Raw genomic sequence first — 14,499 nt, forward strand, 5'->3', positions numbered from 1 at the left:
TGGGGTCTCTCTCTCTCTCTCTCTCTCTCTCTCTCTTCCTCCTCCAACATCCACATAGAAGTAAGGTGGGGTCTCTCTCTCTCTCTCTCTCTCTCTCTCTCTCCCTTCCAGCACAGACCAAGGATTGAACAAGTTTGTCCCTTTTATTTGAAATCCGTGAGCACCTGATATGTTTTTTGCATTTATTCATCAAGCACAGTATATACTATAATAAAAACAGAATGCTGGAAACACTCAGCAAGTCAGGCAATGTCTGGAGAGAGAAACAGAGTTAACGTTTCAGGTGGATGATCTTTCATCAGAACAATATATACTATGTTGTATTGTATTGGACGAGCTTCATGGATATAACACAAGCTTTTAACATCTTATACAAGTTCACTGGTGGGATATTAATGTGTTACGGTAACTTTTCTAGCAAACAGTGCAACTTTATATAGAAAGAGTTTAAGATGAGCTGATGGTTTCTAAAAGTTGCCATTAAAGTTATTTTATTTAATGTTGTCCTCCAAAGAAGTTCTATATAAATTAAGCTCCTAAAATGCAAATTTTTATGAACTTAATTTTCTTCCAAGGAACTGTGTAGAGTATGGGTGGCTGTTGTCTTGTGTGCAGGTTTATATTAAAGATCAGCTACAGCCACCTTTACGAAAATGTACTGACCGGCTTTATTTAAGCATTTCTTTCGCTACACTTGAGGAATTGCCACAACAAAATAGGGGTGAAATTAGTGTGGGGGTGAGTGTTACTTAGTTTTAAAAATATTAGATTGGCATGCTTAATATAGGACTGTGATGTGGCATACAAATCAAAAACCTATTTGTAGGCGAGTTGTCATAGTGCTTACTTTGAAAGCTGTTTCAATTTGTTTGAGCTGATGGTGGACGTCCCTTTGTTGCCATGCAAGAACTGAGGAGAGAGCCTATGCCATCTGTATTAGAATGGTCAATCGTGAATGTGAGGAGTGATAATCATTAAGAGTGTAATAGATTGCCAATCCCAGGCTGGAGGCAGCCAGTCAGGCCTACTCTGGAACACAGAATCCAACTTCCTGTGCCTGTTCCTGCAAGCCATATTTTTTGTGTACTTCAGGTTTTTAATGACTGCAATTAGTAATGATTTTTATTTCAAGTGCAAGAAAATAAACCATTTTGACAGGGTCAACATAGCAATATAGCTGGAAGTTGCTGTTGACCAAAATAGTGCACATCATATGATATTCCTGTCTAATATTTTATCAGTGGTATTAACTTTATTGAATGGAGGAATATTACACAGACACATTAAGCATTTGTCTGCTATTACTCATTTTTAAAAACAAAATATTTGAAATGCTCAGCACATTGATCAGCATGTGAAAGTGGAAAACATGTTTTAGTAATGTTTGGTGTGATGATGCATTTGCTGTTGACTCATTCTTATCCCTCTTGAAGCTACTTAATAAGTCAATATACCCTCAACCTAGGTAAACACCAGCATGGCATGGCATCTGAGACCAAGCAAATGTTAGTGAGCCAGTTTTGTCTTGTGCATGTACATTGGGATTATTGTCGGTGTGTGTTGCAAGAGGCTTCAGTTGATAGATTTAATATGGTCTATGGAGTTAAGTTCCCAATGGAAAGAAGTGAACCCTGTAAAGCTTATTGGTATCCATATACTGTAACTGCTTTTATATTCATAATATTTGGCTTGAAAGACAGAATTATAATAGGCTTCAAAATGCACCAAATACAACAACAACTTGTACTTTATATAACGCCTTTAACGTAGTAAAACATGCCAAGGCGTTTCACAGGCGCATTAGCAAACAAAATTTGACACCGAGATATATGGGTAGATGACCAAAAGCTTGGTCAAAGATGTAGGTTTTAAGGAACGTCTTAAAGGAGGAAAGAGAGATATAGAAGCAGAGAGGTTTCTGGAGGGAATTCCAGAGCTTCGGGCCTTGGCAGCTGAAGGCACGGCCGCCAGTAATGGAGTGATTAAAATCGGGGATGCGCAAGAGGGCAGAATTGGAGGAGTGCGGATATCTCGGAGGGTTGTAGGGCTGGAGGAGGCTACAGAGATAGGGAGGGACGAGGCCACAGAGGGGTTTGAAAACAAGGATGAGAATTTTAAAATTAAGGCGTTGCTTAACCGATGTAGGTCAGAGAGCACAGGGGTGATGGGTCAATGGGACTTGGTGCGAGTTAGGACATTGGCAGCAGAGTTTTGAATGACCTCAAGTTTACGGTGGGTGGAAGATGGGAGGCTGGCCAGGAGTGCTTTGGAATAGTCAAGTCTGGAGGTAACAAAAAGGCATGGATGAGGGTTTCAGCAGCAAATGAGCTGAGGCAAGGACAGATTTGGGCGATTGTTATGGAGGTTGAAATAGGCAGTCGTGGTGATGGCGCGGATATGTGGTTCTAAGCTCATCTCGGGGTCAAATACGACACTAAAGTTGCGAACAGTCTGGTTCAGCCTCAGACAGTTGCCAGGGAGTGGGCTGGAGTTGGTGGTTAGGGAATGGAGTTTGTGGCGGGGACCGAAGACAATGACTTCAGTCTTCCCAATATTTACTTGGAGGAAATTTCTGCTCATCCAGTACTGGGTGTCAGACAAGCAGTATGACAATTTGGAGACAGTGGAGGGGTCGAGAGAGGTGTCCTTTGGGGTGGTGGAATCACCTAGACCTCTCCTCCCACTCAGAAAATTAATCCCATGACTTCAGCATCCACATTGTCCGAAGTCATTTCTAAATCCATCACCCCTGGAAACGATGCTGTTGTGTTCTTAATGTTATCTCCCCCCCGCCCCATTCCCGCAATAACAATGATTGAATATTGGATATACCTATAGCTTGAATTCTGACTAGACCATATCCCTCTTCACTTTCCATGTAATTCATTGTCTGCATATATCAAGACCTATATTCAGGGCTCTTTTTGAGCTTTCAAATTTTTGGGGGGCTATGCCAACCGTGGCTAGTTTTCTAGTTTAACCTGAATGGTTGCATAGTTTTTACATTTCCAATCGTGTCAACACGACAGACAGGTATAGAGCACTGCAGCTCCAATGTGCTGTGACAGGATGTGGATTCATGGCTGTTATTTACCACAGAGAAGTTCCAAGCCTTAGTCTGGCCATTGTGGGAGCGAGAAAGAGAAGGTGATGGCCACCCTTAGAAACATACTGACCGCATTGGCAGAGGTCTTGGAGCTGGTCATCTAACCCATTCTTTCTGATGGGGATGGTAAATAAAATGAACAATCAATATTACGTGATAGGGTGTTTAAAAATGTAGATTATTACCTTTTTTCCTCTATCTTTCTTGCTAATTTTCTTCAGAAGTTAACTACCTCAGCCAAGTGTCCATTCTTCATATATAAGCCTTAATTCATATTGGCAGAGGATGCAACCACTGCCAAGACCAATCCTATCCTAACTGGCCATTTACACCTCATCTAGAGTCATCTTTAGTTTCTTAACTTGTCCCATTACCATCTCCTTTTGCCTTGCACCATCATCCCTTTTGTCTTTTTTAATCTCTCCTGCCTTCCAGCCTACCACAGACCTTCCCTTTGTTCTTTCCTCCCCACCTCCCTGTCCCTGCCCCACACTTGCTTAAAAATCTGTTACTTCTCTAACCTTTTCCAGTTCTGACAAAGGGTCATCGACCCGAAACATGAACTCTGTTTCTCTATCCACGATGCTGCCTGACCTGCTGAGTGTTGCCAGCATTTTCTGTTGTTATTTCTATCCTAACTGTGATGTCCACTCAGCTGCCCTTCCAGCAGAGGTTGGTGGATAATGATCAGGAGCAGGAATTCAACCTGTTTCCCCCTCCTTAACTCAATTGTAGCACCCCTACTGCTACTCCAACTGAGTTTAGCCTACATAATACAGAATAAAGATCCAACCTTTCTGGTTTGAATGGTTCAGCTACTTACTGAATAAACTTGTGAAGCCATTGGTGGACATACCATCTCTTCTTTACAAAATGCAGTCAAGCAGTGATATTCGTGTTAAATAGCCTCGCAGAGAATGGGGAACAGGTCATTTGCTCATCCTCTGAGCCCTGGATGGAATCCCAACTATGGAACATGGGGAAAGAAAAAATAAAACACATTTTCTTTCTCTCCTGCCCCACTAACAAATATCCATTGGACTATTGCTTCTCAGCTGGTGATGTGGTTTTAACTGCATTTGCAGCTGTTAGTGCATTGAGTACTGTGTGAGTGTAGCCCCTGGGTTCAGTTCAGATGCCAACAAACTGATTCAAATCAGGTTTGCGTGAACACACCATTTCCCTTTTGGTTTCCTGTTCCTGTACTGCACACCAAATTATAACCCGATTTGTCCATTATGTGGTTGCAATCTGCTGTTGCTTATTGTGCATCCTTCTTCAGGGTTAAATTGCTTCAGAAGACCACATTCCACTTGGATTTCCTTATCCAAGCTGAATTTTGTCTTCCCTTTCATTGGAACTTTGAAGGTTGAATGTTTTAAACAATATAATCAACAAAAGTATTGAAGAATAATGGGTGCCTTGGAAAGACTAATCAGCTTTGTATGTATCTTGTTGTTTGAATGACAATGGGGGTAATTTTGACTGCGATCGTGTAAGATGGGTGATAGCGACTTGGCAGCCCGTTTTACATCTCCTGATTTTTTTTTTATTTCAGTGGAAATAAAAATCGGGAGAGCTTTAAAACGGGCTGCTGATTCATTATCACCCATTTTACACCATCGCACAGCATCAAACTTACCCCAATATCGCTATCCAAGATATTTTTCTCCCCTTTACTCAGTTGGAGAGCTCTGACCATCACTCACAATCTTCAACTGGCAGTGAACCTGCTCCCAATCCTCTATCAATACCGCTCTGAAAGCAGACACTTTAAGGTGTATGATTGTGGCCTGGACAAAATTCTTCCCTTGATTTTTATTTTTGTGTGGAGAAGCGAAATGCCACTTCCCCATAGTTCCCCATATGGGGGAACGGTAGCGTACTGGTAATGTCACTGGGCTAGTAATCCAGAAACCTGGACTAATGGTCCAGAGACATGAGTTCAAATCCCACCACGGCAGCTGAGGAATTTAAATTCAGTTAATTAAATAAATCTGGAATAATTACTAGTATCAGTATCAGTAACGGTAACCATGAAACTATCGGATTGTTGTAAAAACCCATCTGGTTCACTAATGTCCTTTTAGGGAAGGAAATCTGCTGTCCTTACCCAGTCTGGCCTATATGTGACTCCAGACCCACACCAATGTGGTTGACTCTTAACTGCCTAGCAAGCCACTCAGTTGTAACGAACTGCTACGAAACACAATAATAAGAATGAAACCAGACGGACCACCCGGCATCAACCTCGGCTTCGGCTGTGGACAAAGCAACAGCACACCCAGCCCAGTCAACCCTGCAAAGTCCTCCTCACCAACATCTGGCGACTTGTGCCAAAATTGGGAGAGCTGTCCCACAGACTAGTCAAACAACAGCCGGACATAGTCATACTCACAGAATCATACCTTTCAACCAATGTCCCAAACTCCTCCATCACCATCCCTGGGTATGTCCTGTCCCATCGGCAGGACAGACTCACCAGGGGTGGTGGCACAGTGGTGTACAGTCGGGAAGCAGTGGTCCTGGGAGTCCTCAACATTGACCCCGGACCTCATGAAGTCTCATGGCTCCAGGTCAAGCATGGGCAAGGAAACCTCCTGCTGATTACCACCTACCGCCCTCCCTCAGCTGATGAATCAGTACTCCACCATTTGCACTGAGATTAGCAAGAGCACAGAATGTACTCTTGTCCATCACCAAGAGTGGCACGGTAGCACCACTAATGACCGAGCTGGCCGAGTCCTGAAGGACATAACTGCCAGTCTGGGCCTGCTACCGGTGAGAGAACCAACATGAGGGAAAAACCTACTTGACCTCGCCCTCACCAACCTACCTGTCCAGATGCATCTGTCCAATACCACTTTACAGTATTGGTAGCAGTGACCACCGCACAGTCGTTGTAGATTCAGAACAGATCTATCCGCTCAAAACTGGGCATCCATGTGGGCCATCAGCAGCAGCAGAATTGTATTCCACCACAATCTGTAACCTCATGGCCCAGCATATCCCTCACTCTGCCATTATCATCAAGCCAGGGGACCAACCCTGGTTCAATAAGGAAGGTAGAAGAGCATGCCAGGAGCCGCACCAGGCATACCTAAAAATGAGGTGCCACAGAAATCACACAGTGCAGATAGAGGCCATTTCGGCCCATCGAGCCTGCACCGACACATATCCCACCCGATCCCCGTAACCCCTACACCAACACATATCCCACCCTATCCCCGTAACCCCACGTATTTAATCCCCCTAACACTAAGGGTCAATTTTATCATAGCCAATCAACCTAACCCCCACATCTTTGGACTGTGGGAGGAAACCGGAGCACCCGGAGGAAACCCACGCAAACACGGGGAGAATGTGCAAATTCCACACAGTCACCCGAGGCCGGATTCGAACCCGGGTCCCTGGCGCTGTGAGGCAACAGTGCTAACCACTATGCCACCGTGCTGCCAACGTAAGGAAGCTGCAACACAGGACAACATGTATACTAAAAAGCGGAAGCAGCATGCTATAGACAGGGCTAAGCGATCCCACAATCAGCGGATCAGATCAAAGCTCTGCAGTCCTGCCACATCCAATCGTGAATGGTGGTGGACCATTAAACAACTAACGGGAGGAGGCGGCTCCTTAATATCTCCATCTTCAATGATGGTCGAGCCCAGCACGTGAGTGCAAAAGACAAGGCTGAAGCATTTGCAACCATCTTCAGCCAGAAGTGTCGAGTGGATGATCCATATTGGCCTAATCCTGAGGTCCCCACTATCACAGAAGCCAGTCTTCAGCCAATTCAATTCACTCCACGTGATATCAAGAAACAGCTGAGCACACTGGATACAGCAAAGGCTATGGGCCCAGACAACATCCCGGCTATCATGCTGAAGACCTGTGCTCCAGAATTAGCCACGCCTCTAGTCAAGCTGTTCCAGTACAGCTACAGCACTGGCATCTATCTGACGATGTGGAAGACTGCCCAGGTATGTCCTGTCCACATAAAGCAGGACAAATCCAATCCGGCCAATTACCGCCCCATCAGTCTACTCTCAATCATCAGCAAAGTGATGGCAGGTGTCATCGACAGTGCTATCAAGCAGCACTTCTTCACTAATAACCTGCTTACTGATGCCCAGTTTGGGTTCCGCCAAGACCACTTAGCTCCCGACCTTCTTACAGCCTTGATCCAAACATGGACAAAGGAGCTGAATTGCAGAGGTGAGGTGAGAATCACTGCCCTTGACATCAAGGCAGCATTTGACCAAGTGTGGCATCAAGGAGCCCTAGTAAAACTGAAGTCAATGGGAATCGGGGGGTGAAAAACACTCCATTGGCTGGAGTCATACCGAGCACAAAGGAAGATGGTTGTGGTGGTTGAAGGTCAATCATCACAACCCCAGGACATCGCTGCAGGAGTTCCTCAGGGCAGTGTTCTAGGCCCAACCATCTTCAGCTGCTTCATCAATGAACTTCCCTCCAACATAAGGTCAGAAGTGGGGATGTTCGCTGATGACAGCAGAGTGTTCAGTTCCATTCGCAACTCAGACAATGAAGCAGTCCATGCCCGCATGCAGCAAGACCTGGACGACATTCAGGCTTGGGCTGATAAGTGGCAGTTAATAATCGCGCCACAGAAATGCCAGGCAATGGCTATCTCCAACAAGCGAGAGTCTAACCACCTCCCCTTGACATTCCATGGCATTACCATTGCTGAATCCCCCACCATGAACATCCTGGGGATCACCATTGACGAGAAACTTAACTGGACCAGCCAGTGTGGCTACCAGAGCAACAAAAGGTTGGGTATTCTGCGGCGAGTGTCTCACCTCCTGACTCCCCAAAACCTTTTCACCATCTACAAGGCACAAGTAAGGAGTGTGATTAAATACTCTCCACTTGCCTGGATGAGTGCAGCTCCAACACTCAAGAAGCTCGACACCATCCAGGACAAAGCAGCCCGCTTGATTGGCATCCCATCCACCACCTTAAACATTCACTCCTTCCACCACTGGCGTACCGTGGCTGCAGTGTGTACCATCTACAACACCACCCTGACTTAGAAGTATATCGCCGATCCTTCATCGTCGCTGGGTCAAAATCCTGGAACTCCCTCCCTAACAGCACTGTGGGAGTACCTTCACCACACGGACTGCAGCGGTTCAAGAGGGCGGCTCACCACCACCTTCTCAAGGGCAATTAGGGATGGCCAATAAATGCTGGCCTTGCCAGCGATGCCCACACCCGATTAAAAATCAAATTTAAAACAAAATTGAAACTACATTGCCAATTTCACTTAGAGAGGCTGAGAGGTTATTGGATGTGCGAGGCAAATTGTTGGACAGAATAGAAGGAGCTTGCTCATTGATTTGTTGCTGCTAATCCTGATCTGTGAGTGCTTGATGCTGATATTAGAAGCTAAAAGCAGAATAATGTTTTATCCACTATTACCAACATCTCTTGCCTTGATGGGCACAAAAGAACCTGAAAATGTCGGGAGATACTGACTAGCAGTGGGGCAAGTTCCCTGCAGATTTTGATGGAAGGTTCAGTGATGGTGATGCTATTGAAGGTCAAGGGGAGATGGCTGAGCTTTCTGTTGTTTGCAGTGGTCATTACCTGGCACTTATGTGTTGAACATGTTACCTGACATTTGTAAGCCCAGGACTGGCCCTGATGTTAGCTGGAGTGTGTTACTTCATTAGCAAGAGTTTTGAATAGAGCAGAGCACTGTAAAAACATTGGTGAAAAGCTGTACTACTGACTATGTTGGACGGAAGATTATTGATGAAGCAGCTGAAGATAACTGAGCTGAGGATTCTGCTTGCGGTACTCCTGCAGTGATAACTTGAGGCTGTGTTGACTGACCCGTGACAACCCCTTTGCATCAGGCATGACTCTAGTCACTGTAGACGTTTCACCATGATCCCCACTTTAGTTTTGCTAGTGCTCCTTGGTGCTATTGTTGGTCAAGGGCAGCTACACTCACCTCTCCTCTGGCATTCAGTTCTTGTGTCCATGTCTAGATTAAGGCCGTGATGAGGTCTGGAGCTAAGTGATTCTGGTGGAACCCCCAACTCTGCATCAGTTAGCAGTTATTGATGATGAATCGGTGTTGCTTGGTGGCACTATTGTTGGTGCAAAGGGAAACTGTTTTTCACTGATGCTACAGTTGTAGTGCGAATGCATCCTAACTTATCAAATACGACGCTGACTTTGAAATTCTCTAGATCGTGTGTACTGCATCAAATTAATAAGTTAGTATTTGCCTCTCTTGAATATGTCTAAAATATTTTAATATTTCGAGCATTTTATCTTTAATTTCACATTCACTTTTTTATCTTTTTGAATTCTCCAAATTATCCTCAATGTTTTGATATGCTTACAATTTTGGCTATTCTCATTCGTACGCTCCTTTTTGAACTTCTGATGTCACTTTTTTGGCTGTTTTAGTAAATTCCTATTTCCTTCAGAGTTCTCCCCCTACTTTTTCCTGTAGACTTTGTATATTTTGTTTTTCTTCCCACTTTAACTGACACACAGACATTTTTAGGCCAGCTTGTTTACAGTTTATAGTTTTCTTGGGTGCTTGCCTGTCTTGTATATTCAACGTTATAGTTCTCAAAGTTTCATTTCCCCTCACTCTACCTTTTGGTAGATTTCCTAGTTTTTTTTTCCTGTTCATCCCTCACTCCTTAAAAGAGGAATCTTTTAATTTAGAGTCTTTTTTAAATTCATAAATCTTTGACCTCGTTTTTACTATGCTGATAGCCAGATTATCTTAATCATGTAATAACAACAGAAACTGCTGGAAGCACTCAGCAGGCCAGGCAGCATCCGTGGAGAGAGAAACAGAGTTAACGTTTCAGGCCTGGGACCCTTCATCAGAACTGGAAAAGGTTAGAGATGTAACCGGTTTTAAGCAGGTGCAGAGGCAGGGAAAGGGGGAGGGGAGGGGAGGAGGGGACTGCAGGAACAGTCTGTGCTAGGGTGGGAGGCAGGAGAGATTAAATGTTGCAAATGGGGGTGGCAGAATCATCAACAGCCACCTGAAAAATGGGGCAGGGGTTATAGTCTGAAATTGTTGAACTCGATGTTGAGTCCAGAAGGCTGTAAAGTGCCCAAACGAAAGATGAGGTGCTGTTCCTCGAGTTTACGTTGAGCTTCATTGGAACAGTGCAAGAGGCCGAGAACAGAGTGGGAGTGGAGCGGAGAATTAAAGTGACAGGTGACCGGAAGCTTGGGGTCACCCTTACGGACTGAACGGAGGTGTTCCGCAAAGCGGCCGCCCAATCTGCGTTTGGTCTCCCCAGTGTAGAGGAGACCGCATTGTGAGCAGCGAATACAGTATACTAAATTGCAAGACGTACAAGTAAATCGCTGTTTCACCTGGAAGGGGTGTTTGGGGCCCTGGACAGTGGGAAGGGGAAGAGGTAAAATTGCAGGTGTTGCATCTCCTGCGCTTGCTCAGGAAGGTGCCGGGCGAAGGGGAAGGGCTGTCGGGGGTGATTGAGGAGTGGACCAGGGTGTCGAGGAGGGAGCGGTCCCTTCGGAATGCTGAAAGGGGAGGCAAGGGGAAGATGTGTTTGGTGGTGGGATCACATTGGGGGTGGCGGAAATGGCGGAGGATGATCCGTTGAATGTGGAGGCTAGTATACTAAATTGCAAGAGGCTGAGGACAAGGGGAACCCTATCGTGGTTCGGGGAGGGAGTTGAAGGGGTGAGAGCAGAAGTGTGGGAAATGGAACGGACACGGTCAACGGCCGTGTCAATCTTAATCATGTTGTCACCAGTCTTTAAGTTCCATCACTTCTACCTACTATCCTAATCACTTGTAAGAATCGGGTCTCGATGTGAGTTACCCCTAGTCAAGTCCTTTTCACATTGCATCAAAGTTCTGATTCAATGGTCTCACTTCAGTAATACATTCCCAGTTTATATTGTGTCAGTCTTCCATTATTACAATGTCAATGATTTGAAGTACACTTCTTTTTCATTATATAATATGCGAAGGATTGGTATAAGGAAGTAGTTAAACTACATTAAGGTAAGAGACTCAGTTAGTATTTATAACTAAATACGTTCTAAATCTCTATCTAATAAAGGCATAAAAATGTCAAGTAACAAAGTACTGTACATAGATTGCACACTTAATTGCTCCTTATCTTGAATATGTCATCACAGTTAGATAATGCTATATTGCTCTCGCTTATTAATTAAGGTGGTCTTAGATTTTGATATCTATCATGCTTCAGGTACAAGTACTTGAATGATACCATGTATTGCTCATGTGTGTTGACTTTTTACTGCTTTGCTGGATCATTTTCCAATGCTTCACTTTGTTCTCTCTTTATTTCCTGCCTTTGTTCCATTTATGGCTGTATTTCCTAAGGCATCAGACAACCTTTGGTAGGTAAGTCATTGTTTCTGAGTAATGTGAACCATAGTTTCAATAAAGCCTCTCTGTTCTAACCGAAACTGACTGAAAAAGCTAGAAATTATTTTCTCCCCCCCTGTCTGAGATGGATTTGTCAGACTATTAAATAATGCCCTGTTTATAGTGCAGTGCTGTGCCCGGGGTGACTTTGGCAGCGGTGTTACAGTATCACTTGGGTTGTGTTGCTGCCTCTGGAGGAGCCAAGAAACGACCTCAGAAACTGGTAGTCCAAGTCTCGGTACTGGCCAGCAATTTTTTCAGACCAGATGAGCAGGCCCACTGTTCTATAGTCACTAAATAAGTCAAATTCCATTTTTATTATTTGGGATTCTCTGGGATCTGTATTGCTGCTTTTGGAATTGTTCCCCGATTCCATCCATTTTTCCAAGAAGACTGCAACAGTGGCCTTACAGATAAGGAATCAAACTGTACACTGCCTACCCAGTAGGCATGCAATGCATTTTTTGCAGAAGGACCTTGGCCAGAAAATAAAAGTAATGATTGACTTTTAAACTACTGCCATCAAACAGAGTAGTAATTATTTGTATCGCTTGGAGTACTGGTTCGACTAGGAGTGTTTGCACTTTATCTTCTGGATTTTATGTCTGTGTATGCAGACTTCAGTGACTGATACTAAAGCTGTCCCCTCCCCCTATTAACGGTGGTCATTTTTCAACTGTAATACATTTCAATAGTCACAGTACTTGCCCATTAGTATTTATATGGACTGGGGAAAAAAATCATAATTGTTTTGAAATCTTCCTTTCAAACTCAAACAATTCAGGATTCTTTTCACAGTTTATCTTTTTTTTTCTTTAAATACCCCATCGTTGGTTCTGTTGAGTTTTAAACCCAGCCAGCACAATAATGACCTGCTTCCAGACATGTTTCAGTGCCACTCTACATTGTCGAGCAGGCGTGCGTGATAGTGTCCCGGTGAGGACTTCTGTACTGAACTCTTTCCTTGTTGCTCGGCACCTCTCTAACAAAGAAGTGTTTATGTTAAAATTCGGTTTGCATTGGAGTAAAATCAGCTAAAGGAAAGGGTAAATGTACTTGGCATTAAACATTTTGGACATCTGTAAAAAAAGGTTCTCACTGCAACTTTACTAGTATTGACTCGTGTCTCCGATCAAATGCTGACACTCTGCAAAAATTGGTGAAACATTACACCATTCATCTTGATGAGCACTAAATATACACATACATAACACAGATACATGAACATGCTCGCACAAAGCAAGACAGTTTGGGTTGTAATGGGTGATTTAAAGGAGTGTTATCAACCCAAAGAAGAATGGGGAATCTTTCAGCAGGCTCAGTTCCTGGAGCAGGCCGGGACAGTCACTTCCATTACTCCACTCCTGTGCTGACATGTCTGCCAGAGCCTGTTACTTCTGCAGAAGGCCCTGTATCTGCCGTGGCACAATCTCTTTGATGTCATTTTCTTAGAGGGGGAGGGTTTTAAAATTTCAGTCACGACAGATTTATATTATCAATCTGTTCCCAATCAGTTCACAAACAGTTCAAAGATTCCATGCCACGATCATGGCCCTTTAAAACAGAACGATTGTTTTCAGGAATTGTTTATATTTACCAGCCTAAATTTAAACAAAACAGGAAAGAAGAGCATAGGAAAGAATAAAGTGAGGGAGGACATTGATGGCCAGGGAATAACTAGAGTTATAGAACAGAAGTGTAAAAAGATGGTTAACAATAAAGTGAGAGGAACTGCTATTAAAAAGGAATTAAACTGTCTGTACAGCAATGCACAGTGTCCGTAATAAAACAGGGGAACTAGAGGCAATAATACGTTGAGGAACCAGACATAGTAGGGATTACTGAGACATGGCTACAGAAAAATCAGAAGTGGGAATTAAACTTTTCAGGGTATAGCATACTTAGAAAAGAGAGAGAGGGGAACAAGGGGAGGTGGAGCTATATTTATTAGGAATAACATAATGGCAGTAGAAAAAAGTGACGTAGCTATCAGCAAGACAAAAATAGAATACACTCTACAGACTACCCAATAGTGGAAGGGAGGTGGAGGAAGAAATATGCAAACAAATTAGGGAAATGAGTAAAAAACATAGAATAATCATCATGGGGGATTTCAAGTACCCTGATATTAATTGGCCAGGGTTAAGGGAATGGAGTTCCTACAATGTGTACAGGGCTCCTTTCTAACCCAATATGTAAGAAGCCCAACAAGGGAGGATTCGCTTTTGGATCTAGTAATGGGGAATGAACCAGAGCAGATAAAAGAAGTAAAAGTAGGGGAACATCTAGGCAATAGTGACCATCATATAATACGCTTTAAGATAATAATTGAGGAGGACATAAATGTGACAAAGACTAGGGTACTAGATTGTAGAAAAGCCGATTTTTGCGGGACTGAGAGTAGAACTTAGGAAAATAAAATGGACAACAATATTGGCAAACGATGTAGAACGGCAGTGGGAAATATTTTAAACTATGTTCAACAGAATCCTGGAAAATCTATTCCGCTAAAAAACAAGAACAAGCTAAACACTAATGATACATCATGGGTGAATAAAGACATAAGGGAAGAATTGAGGGTAAGGAAAGAAACATACACTGAGTACATGGACAGCAGGAGAGAGCATGACCAGAGAGAAGACAGAGATTAGGGGAGAAGTCATAAAAACAATTAGAAAGGCAAAAAGGAACTATGAAATTAAATTATCAAGGAACATAAAACAAAATAGTAAAATATTTTACAGGCACATGAATAAAAAAAGGAAAGCCGGGATGGGAATAGGGCCACTAAGGGATGGACAGGATAATATCACAGGCAGCGATAGAGAGATGGCAGAAATATGAAATAATTACTTTGTTTTAGTATTTATCAGGGAGACAGAACAGGTGGAAATGACATTGGATGATGAGATTAGAAATGAGATAACTGCATTTAAAATAAAAAGAGGAGAAATATTAAATA

At 43.4% G+C, this 14,499-nt stretch overlaps 1 protein-coding gene across 6 annotated transcripts in view; it reads left to right on the top strand.

Annotated features, from left to right (window-relative positions):
• cryzl1 (crystallin, zeta (quinone reductase)-like 1) overlaps positions 1-14,499 on the top strand; it is a 73,777-nt gene that overhangs the window by 44,993 nt on the left and 14,285 nt on the right. For 5 of the 6 annotated variants that reach the window (XM_086007122.1, XM_086007121.1, XM_086007120.1 and 2 more), the window contains one exon: positions 11,493-11,513. The exons of the other annotated variant lie outside the window; for it this stretch is intronic. In XM_086007122.1, the coding sequence (XP_085863248.1) occupies positions 11,493-11,513 (21 nt within the window). The remainder of the gene's footprint in view (positions 1-11,492; positions 11,514-14,499) is intronic. 6 annotated transcript variants of the gene reach the window in all.

This window comes from Somniosus microcephalus, chromosome 14, assembly GCF_052327205.1.
Source record: "Somniosus microcephalus isolate GS21.2 chromosome 14, FLI_Smic_1.0, whole genome shotgun sequence".
NCBI classification, from domain to species: domain Eukaryota; kingdom Metazoa; phylum Chordata; class Chondrichthyes; order Squaliformes; family Somniosidae; genus Somniosus; species Somniosus microcephalus.